At 50.1% G+C, this 9,460-nt stretch overlaps 1 protein-coding gene and 1 long non-coding RNA gene across 6 annotated transcripts; one reads left to right on the forward strand and one right to left on the reverse strand.

The window, feature by feature from the left end:
* Positions 1 to 134: 134 nt before the first annotated feature.
* On the reverse strand, positions 135 to 8,853 carry zfyve21 (zinc finger, FYVE domain containing 21). 5 transcript variants are annotated; one of them, XM_030356065.1, is made up of 8 exons: positions 8,553 to 8,823; positions 7,497 to 7,547; positions 6,583 to 6,751; positions 6,100 to 6,175; positions 5,061 to 5,152; positions 3,667 to 3,720; positions 2,364 to 2,548; positions 135 to 303 (listed from the first exon to the last, which is right to left on the reverse strand). In XM_030356065.1, the coding sequence occupies exons 1-8, from the start codon at positions 8,676 to 8,678 to the stop codon at positions 151 to 153; spliced, it is 906 nt and encodes a 301-aa protein (XP_030211925.1). In that variant the 5' UTR covers positions 8,679 to 8,823; the 3' UTR covers positions 135 to 150. The 5 variants fall into 5 exon arrangements, with proteins under 5 accessions (XP_030211925.1, XP_030211926.1, XP_030211927.1 ...); XM_030356068.1 differs by lacking the exon at positions 135 to 303 and adding an exon at positions 1,318 to 1,990 and having other exon boundaries at positions 2,418 to 2,548; positions 8,553 to 8,772; XM_030356066.1 differs by lacking the exon at positions 7,497 to 7,547 and having other exon boundaries at positions 8,553 to 8,853.
* On the forward strand, positions 505 to 938 carry LOC115543644 (uncharacterized). The gene is made up of 2 exons (XR_003976733.1): positions 505 to 581; positions 648 to 938. It is a non-coding gene; the product is annotated as an uncharacterized LOC115543644 (long non-coding RNA).
* Positions 8,854 to 9,460: the final 607 nt, after the last annotated feature.

Below are 9,460 nucleotides of genomic sequence, written 5' to 3' on the forward strand. Positions count from 1 at the left end.
CATTTATATCAAAGTCCTTCTTACATAATATTATTTAATTTGGCACGTTTCATTCAAACATTTAACTTGATAGAAAGGATGGAAATATAATTATCCAAAAACAGAATTCTAAATGGAAGACACAGGACACCAGACATGTATATAAACACTTTAATTAATCCGTCCAGACCATAATAATAAACAGGACCAGGGGACATATCGTCTGTATGGATGGAAGCAGTGTGTGTGTGTGTGTGTGTGTGTGTGTGTGTGTGTGTGTGTGTGTGTGTGTGTGTGTGTGTGTGTGTGTGTGTGTGTGTGTGTGTGGGGGGGGGTTGTAAAGTGCAGCACACAACGCCCTGCTAGTTCAGGGAATGCAGAACTTAGTGCAAAACCTCCTGGAGAACCAATGAAAGACAACACCACTGGGGGGGGGGTGACAAGAGAGACGGCAGAGCGGACCATGTTGTACCTGGAGAGGGGGGTAAGGTCCGGTTTGACCTCAGATCATCGGACCAGCGAACACCCCCCTCACCCCACCTCTCCACACTCAGGACTATAGCAACACCTTGCAGAGATCTCTCCTATTGGTTCGTTAAAAGGTTAGATCCAGCCTCCTATTGGTTCAGTACAAGGTGAGCTCCTTCCTCCTATTGGTTATATAAAAGGTTAGATCCAGCCTCCTATTGGTTCAGTACAAGGTGAGCTCCTTCCTCCTATTGGTTATATAAAAGGTTAGATCCAGCCTCCTATTGGTTCAATACAAGGTGAGCTCCTTCCTCCTATTGGTTATATAAAAGGTTAGATCCAGCCTCCTATTGGTTCAATACAAGGTGAGCTCCTTCCTCCTATTGGTTATATAAAAGGTTAGATCCAGCCTCCTATTGGTTCAATACAAGGTGAGCTCCTTCCTCCTATTGGTTATATAAAAGGTTAGATCCAGCCTCCTATTGGTTCGTTAAAAATGAACAAGATCGCAGAGATACCTTTTCAAAATAAAAGCTTTGTACTTGGCCTGAGGATATGGACAGCGCAACTACATGAGCGGGATTCAAACGGTGTAGTCAGCAACGTGTCGAACTGAGAACCAGAGACCCTATGCCTGACCCATCATCTCATAGGAGCGTCTAGCGCGCCGTCACAGATTCTGAGCAACGCGGGGAAGGATTCATGCCGCGCAGACGATGTAGAAAATATCAAAGACCAGAACTTAAATCAGGAGGATAAGCCGGGGGAGGTCTTTGAGAAGGAACGCCAAAGGAACCGTTCACAGTATACAAATGCTACAAAAAACTATAGTAATCCTTCGGTAAAAATTATGAGAGTACGCAAAGACTGTTTGTGTTAAAATAGGAATATTTAACAAAATACTTCTTACAAAAATGTGATACGTGGAAGTACATTAAAAGCGGTTAAGTGAACTCTACAGCCGGGCTGATCCTTAGAGGTGTGTGTTTCAGGCTGGTGGTTTCCATGGAAACTTCACACCTGTGCATGTAAACTGTGGTCCCGGGAGGTTTTTTTTAATGTCGTCATCACGTCGCCGTTCAAATTTAAAACTCATGCTGGGTCGGTGTGCGATGGGCAAATAACACTGACTGACCACCAGGGGGCAACACACACACGCTAGTTTTACAACCAAACAAGGGGAGCCACTGGTGGGTCGGTTACTTGGTTGGTTGGTCGGTGTGTTGTGACATCATCAATGATGTCCCAATGTCCTTAACAGACCGCAGGAATCTGGGCGGGGACTGCAGGAAGTGTCATTAAAAAGATTTGCAAGTTTGGCAGAAGCACTTCTCCGGTATTGTAGCGTTGTTTTGTTAGCGTCACTAATAATCAATAAAGGAGCAAGAATCATCATCGGCATCCAGCAACATCCGGAAGATTGCCGAGGTCAAAGGTTGTCTGGGGTCCTGGTAGGTCAGAGGTCAACCGGGGTGTAGTCTGTGTGTAGCTCCGCCCAGCTGGCTACTCATTGGTCCTTTGCTTCGTAAAGCAGTTTGGCTGCCTGGGGAGAGAGAGAGAGAGACGGGTAGAGAGAGAGAGAGAGACGGGTAGAGAGAGAGAGAGACGGGTAGAGAGAGAGAGAGAGAGAGACGGGTAGAGAGACGGGTAGAGAGAGAGAAAGAGACGGGTAGAGAGAGAGAAAGAGAGAGAGACGGGTAGAGAGAGAGAGAGAGAGAGAGAGAGACGGGTAGAGAGAGAGAGAGACGGGTAGAGAGAGAGAAAGAGAGAGACGGGTAGAGAGAGAGAGACGGGTAGAGAGAGAGAGAGAGAGAGAGAGAGAGAGAGAGAGAGAGAGAGAGAGAGAGAGAGAGAGAGAGAGAGAGAGAGAGAGAGAGAGAGAGAAATGGGGGTTTAGATAGGGAGAGTTGATGAATGTGTGTGTGTGTGTGTGTGTGTGTGTGTGTGCATGCGTGTGTGCGTGCGTGCACCTTGTGCATGGCCCCAAGCCACCACGACGCTTCCTTTCGGTCCTCCACTGCCTCCAGGCGGACCTGCATGGGGTCCTGGGACCCCTGGGCCCGGTGCACCAGCAGCAAGCCACTGGCCCGGGGCCCCCCACCTGGACACACACACCCCCACCTGGTGAGACCCCGACACTCAGACTCCTCAGGCCCCCCCCCCCCCCCCCCCCCCCCCGCTCACAGACTCGTGACCCCCCCCCACCCTCACAGATTCCGGCTCTCTTGTGAAATCTCTTCTGGTGAAATCAGAACAGGAAGGACTTGAACTTCCTTCTAGTTTCTCCCCCATTTCAGCATAGACCTCTGTTTCCCGCCAGTGTGTGTTCTGGTATGTGTGCATGGCCACGTACCGGCTCACCATTGTGAGGGGTGGGGACAACATGCCGTGTTCTGATTGGCTAGCCTGGCGCCCTCCATTATTATTTTATTTATTTTCAAAACATTTAATAATCCAGTGGTCCAGAGTGGTCCTTTTTCGCTCAACGGGTGGGGCGGGTCATTAACGCTGCCAGGGTTGGCGGTCTGATTCCCAGCGGACCACCCATGCTCAAAGTGAATGCACTCAAGCTTTAGATAAAAGCTTCCTTTGGTGGAAGCTTTTAACCTCCATTCTCTTTGCCATGCTGCATTGCTCCTTCTCCACCCAGGCGACTGCACTCAGACCCATAAAGAAGGCAGACTGAGGGAGGCAGGAACTACATTCTCTGAGCTGGTACAGTCAACAGTCCTGGTCTCGTACTTCCTGTGAGCTTTACAAGGAGTATAAATATGGAAACGGTAATGAAATGGAAACCCTTCTATAACATGTCCCGCCCTCTCCTTCTCCTATAAGCCATGTCACTGTACGTCCCACCCCTTCTCTCTCCTCTAAACCATGTCCCTGATAGTCCCGCCCCTTCTCTCTCCTCTGAACCCTGTTCCTGATAGTCCCGCCCCTTCTCTCTCCTCTAAACCTTGTCCCTGATAGTCCCGCCCCTTCTCTCTCCTCTAAACCCTGTCCCTGATAGTCTATAACGTGTCCCGCCCTCTCCTTCTCCTATAAGCCATGTCACTGTACGGCCCGCCCCTTCTCTCTCCTCTTAACCCACATCACAGAACGTCCCGCCCCCCTCTCTCTCAGACTAGCATCCTGTCAGGCCTTTCGTCCCGGGATGAGAAGGCCTGGGAGTGGAGGCATGGTGAGGATGAGGATGGTGCCGGCTGGTGATTGGCTAACCTTCGGAGAGGAACTTGCTTTCTAGCAGACGGCTGAAGGCGAGCTCCTTGCTCTCTGAGGCCAGAGGAGGCGCAGCAGGAGGAGGGGGAGGAGGAGTGAAAGAAGGGTTAAGAGCAGAAGACAGAAGGCGGAGGAGTTAAACACAGAGGAGGAGGGAGGGAGCAGAGGAGAGCGTCCTGGGGTGCGAGTTGAAGTTCAGCGGGGAGAGGGCATCACGAGGAGAAAGAAGGACAAGCTTGAAGCCTGCGTCTTACAGCGTAGCCGGCGTAGCTACAGCGTCTGTCTCTACTTTGCCACCTAGCTACAGCGTCTGTCTCTACGCTACCACCTAGCTACAGCGTCTGTCTCTACGTTGCCACCTAGCTACAGCGTCTGTCTCTACGCTACCACCTAGCTACAGCGTCTGTCTCTACGTTGCCACCTAGCTACAGCGTCTGTCTCTACGCTACCACCTAGCTTCATCCTGGTCTCTACGTCAACACCTAGCTACACCTTGGTCGCTATGTCAACACCTAGCTACAGCATCAATCTCTACGTCACCTAGCTACACCGTCAGTCTCTACGTCACCACCTAGCTACAGCGTCAGTCTCTAGGTCAACACCTTGCTACACCGTCAGTCTCTACGTCACCACCTAGCTACACCGTCAGTCTCTACGTCGACACCTAGCTACAGCGTCAGTCTCTATTGTGGCATCCCGCCCCGTAAACCGCGGCCTGGGCGGGTCGGAGGTGTAGTCGTGGATGTCGTATACCGCCGCCACCCACAATCCGTCTAGCCGAGGCTTGGAAAAAGGGTGGAGGAGTGTGGCATCCCGCCACTTAAACCTCGGCCCGGACCAGCCCGAGGGTTGGTCCTGGATGGCCGATACCACCGTCACCCACCAGCCGGTGACGGAGAGCACCAACCGAACCCCAATCAACGGGATGGGAGACACCTGGCTGGACAGCCAGGGAAAGACTTTAAAAGGTACTCGGGAGCAGACCAGGAGGGCTGACGAGTGACTAGACGGAAAGGGCCGAGCCAGCCCTACCCTAGAGGTCCACGGAGATCCTAGGGGTAGCCGACCTGTCTGATTGCAAACCCTGTTTAAATAAATGACTTTAACTCTTAACCCTCGCTAAAACGTGTGATTTGTCCATGGAACCCGGCGACAACGAGGACTTGGTTACCACACTACGTCCACACCAAGCTACACCGTCAGTCTCTACGTCACCACCGAGCTGCACCTCGGTCTCTACGTCACCGAGCTACACCGTCAGTCTCTACGTCACCACCGAGCTGCACCTCGGTCTCTACGTCACCAAGCTACACCTCGGTCTCTAAGTCACCAAGCTACACCTCGGTCTCTAAGTCACCGCGGAGGCCGGAGCCCTAACCCAGGACCGGTCTCACCTCCTGGGCTAGACTCCTCCATCAGCACCTGCAAGCTGGAGATACGCGACAGCTCCAGCTCCAGGTGGCTCTCCCCATCCAGGAACAGGTACCTGAGGGGGGCAAGGCATGGTATGGACCCTTATATACGTGTGTGTGTGTTTGCCGACATAATGAACACCAACATCTCTATTGATAAAGAATAATATTAGAAAATCAGAAATCGTTATTATTACGAGGTAGAAAAAGGTCCAGCTGTAGAGTACGGAGGAGTCAGAAGGGACTGGTCAGCTTCTCACCTTATGTGTGTGCACGTGCACGTACCCTCTCACTATACGAGATGCTACTACGTAGCATCTCGACCGTTGATGGGACAACATGCAGGCACCGCTAGCTACGTTCTGGAACTCTCCGTCTTGCCTGCTCACGCATGGCTAGGCAACGCGGGAATAGAAAGGATGGGACTGACCAGCAGATGGCGGTACTGCACTTGCGGTCTACTGGTCTACAGGTGTACTGTACCTGTGGTCGACAGGTATGCTGTACCTGTGGTCTAGTGGTCAACAGGTGTACTGTACCTGTGGTCTGCAGGTGTACTGTACCTGTCGTCTACAGGTGTACAGGTGTACTGTACCTGTTGTTTACTGGTCTAAAGGTTTACAGGTGTACTGTACCTGTGGTCTACTGGTCTACAGGTGTTACAGGTGTACTGTACCTGTGGTCTACTGGTCTACAGGTGTACAGGGGTAATGGACCTGTGGTTTACTGGTGTACAGGTGTACTGTACCTGTGGTTAACCGGTCTACAGGTGTATAGGACCTGTGGTTTACTGGTCTACAGGTGTACTGTACCTGTGGTTTAGTGGTCTACAGGTGTACAGGTGTACTGTACCTGTGGTTTACTGGTCTACAGGTGAACAGGTGTACTGGACCTGTAGTTAACCAGTCTACAGGTGTACAGGTGTACTGGACCTGTGGTTTACTGGTCTACAGGTCTACAGGTGTACAGGTGTACTGTACCTGTGGATTTACTGGTCTACAGGTGAACAGGTGAACTGTACCTGTGGTTGTTGGCCAGTCGGCAGGTCATGTTCTGGGATTTCCCCGATGAGTCCAGAGTGACAACGAAGGCAGCGCCTTGAGATTCACATTGAAACAACAAACAGAAACCGTCAGACAGCAAGCTCAGAGTGACCTAGTGCTACTGAGCAAGGCATCAAATCCTCTGGCTGACTTAGGAAAATGCCTCCGTTGCTCAGAGACCGTAACACACACACACACACACACACACACACACACACACACACACACACACACACACACACACACACACACACACACACACACACACACACAAATCATTAACTCACTGTTAAGTTACTCATAATATTGGGTCATTTAGCACACTTATATCAAAAGAGACCAACAGTGCATTCAGACACGCCATGAAGGAGCAGGTCGGGGTCAGAGGTCATCTCGCTCTAGGATGCCATAATCCCCTCCCTCTCTATATAATCATGTTGGGTCTCTAGTTGACCTCTGACCTCCGGTGAGGATCTTGATCTGTTTGTCGTAGAACTCGTTCTCCCGCTGGGACAGCACGCCACACGCGCCGCACTGGCGCACCGGGTCCACGAAGCACATGCGCGGCAGCGCCACCTTGTGGCTGCAGCACTTGTCACAGAAGCACCGGCCGCAGCGCCGACAGTGGTGCTGGGGGAGAGAGAGTGGGCGGGTCAACGAGCCGGCCAATCAAAACGCTTCACAGCGTGATAGTGGAATGCAAGAGAATATAAAGAAACCAAACTTTATATTAAGTCTATAGTATTAGGTGATTGAGAATGTTTTAATCCAAAGTGATTTCATTCAGTTCATGTCATCAAGGAGTAGGCAGGGGTTTGACGCAGTATCAAAAACACAAACGATGATAAAGTCATTCAACTAAAACTGAATGAAAGATATGAGGTTGTTCCATCTCAGTGAAAAAGTTTATTTTGAAGCTAATGATCTGAGCTTTGCAGATCAGAAGCTTTGCTTCTTCACAACATGTTTATGAACCAAAGAAGAACCACGAGAACAGAGAGTTTCTGTAACTAACCCACTGGACTCTGGTGGAGACGCAGCCAAGATAAACATGGCCAGCCAAACATCATAGACGGAAAGACTCGCATCAGCCAGAACCGAACACTCACATGGACGCTTCAAACTCTGGAGAGAATCTGTGTCTGTGTCTGTGTCTGTGTATCTCTCTCTCTCTCTCTCTCTCTCTCTCTCTCTCTCTCTCTCTCTCTCTCTCTCTCTCTCTCTCTCTCTCTCTCTCTCTCTCTCTCTCTCTCTCTCTCTCTCTCTCTCTCTCTCTCTCTCTCTCTCTCTCTCTCTCTCGTCTGTGTGTTTTTTTGTGTCCCTCTCTCCCACTGTGTGTGTGTGTGTTCAAGGTGATTTGATAAGCAAGACCGACCTTCCGTGTGATGAAGTCAAACTTGGCGTCACACTGCATACATCTGGGACACTGGAGACAACAGGAAACAGGAAGTTACACAATGAGAGTCTGATACAGTTCAGGCCAGAGAGAACCATAGAAGAAGAATAGTCTTTCCCCAGGCTCTGATAAACATCATCTACCCATCATCACAACATAAGACACTAAACAATCACTTTGAATTCCTAATCTGAAAGTGAAAGTGAAGCCATGAATCCCTAGCTCGAAAACAAAGAGCAAAAACAGGAAACCCTTTAGAACATTTCGATATTAGTTCTGCCGTCTTCAAAAAATCATGATAACATGAATCGTCGGGTGTTCCTTGGGCGCTTGAACATAACGTGAATAACGTGATCATAACAATCATCCCAGACGTGTATTATTGAATCAAATTAATCAGATCTGGGTTCTTAATCAATCCCAACATTTTGATAAGCAGAGGCCTCAGCTTTGTATCCAACGTTTACAACTTAAACCCCATGAAGAACAGAGTGGTTAGGGGAGCCGGGGTGTTCAGGCTGACAGCTGTGTGTGCGTGTGTGTGTGAGCGTGTGTGTGTGTGTGCTGTAGAAGGAGAGCAGAGGTCTACTATTGTCTGGAACCATGCCGAGACCACGGGTCTGCGGTTGGAATCCAAACACAATACGCACAATACCCGCGGTAGCCTCGAACACCATTATTAGTGTGCAGTAGTAGACAATGTACACACGGGGCGACATGGTTTACATTGTTTCTACAGGCTGCAAACCACGCTGAGCAGCCTGGCACAGCCAGGGCATGGCTGCTCCATCACATGTTCGCTTCAACACCCAATCAGACAGATCAGTGCTTTAGATGCGAGATCCTCAATCCTATTGAAACAAACCGTTGGATAACATATCGGGACATATCGGGGTGGTTTCGGTCATTGCCAGGCTGGGGACCGACTCCTCCCGTGCCTGAAACGCCCAGTCCGACAGCCAAGTGTCCGGGTGGCTGGGACCCGGGTCCCCCTCCCTCTCCTTCCCTCCCGCCCCGGGTGCCGGATCTCCTCACCTCTTTATCCGGGACCCACTGCGGTTCGGCCAGGCAGAAGGGGCTGATGAACGCTCCGTTCTCGGGGACCATGCGAAGACCGCTGGGGCTCCGGACCAGCTTTTTGCCGTCAGGCACCGAAGACATTTTTCCCGACACCACCTCTCCGTCCACCACGGTCTCCTTCGTCTCCGCTCAACTCTCCACGGACACGCCTACCCTGGGTGATTGACGGGGACGCCAGCTAATCGTTTTCGACTAGGGAACGTCACGTGAGAAACATAGGCTACGAGGTTGTTTTGGTTTCTATATGCCCCGCCCACTTAACGATTCCAGGGCTCGCCCACCCTACACGTAGTACACACACACACACACACACACACACACACACACACACACAGACACACACACACACACACACACACACACACACACACACACACACACACACACTTACTAAATGAACAAGACAGAGAGAACTATCCAGGACTACTTATCGCCGGCCTTGGGAGGATACGTTATTTTCCAACGACATATTATTGAACATCATTTAGTTTTGTTTTTTTCTCACTTGTAAGTTGGTTTGGGCACAATAGTAAAAAAGCATGCAAATGACTTAATGCAAATGTATGTAAATGACCCAAGTCACACCAAACAGTGAACTCCACCGTGAGGCAGACTGATAATAAGTAATGTTAAGAAGCCTATCTGTCCAGTACAGGCCTACAACGATACAGCACAGTTAACTAAATCAACTAAGAACAGCCATCAACTTCACTCATTAGACCAAATGTCCGATGCCCTCTATGTGCACGTCTATAATAAGTGCGTCTATAATAAACCCGTCTATAACCCGGGTTAACCAAGTGGAGTTTAATAAAGAGAGGGAAACAGAATTGTAAACTTAAATGAGCAACGTTACTAGTTAA

This window comes from Gadus morhua, chromosome 5, assembly GCF_902167405.1.
Source record: "Gadus morhua chromosome 5, gadMor3.0, whole genome shotgun sequence".
Lineage (NCBI taxonomy): Eukaryota > Metazoa > Chordata > Actinopteri > Gadiformes > Gadidae > Gadus > Gadus morhua.

Coding starts and splice junctions, on each gene's coding strand:
- zfyve21 (XM_030356065.1), bottom strand. CDS start 8,678: ATGTCTTCGGTGCCTGACGGCAAAAAGCTGGTCCGGAGCCCCAGCGGT. Junction 6,176..6,582: donor GATCAAGATCCTCACCGGAG/GTCAGAGGTCAA, acceptor GTGAATCTCAAG/GCGCTGCCTTCGTTGTCACT. Junction 3,721..5,060: donor GGAGGAGTCTAGCCCAGGAG/GTGAGACCGGTC, acceptor CTCTGGCCTCAG/AGAGCAAGGAGCTCGCCTTC.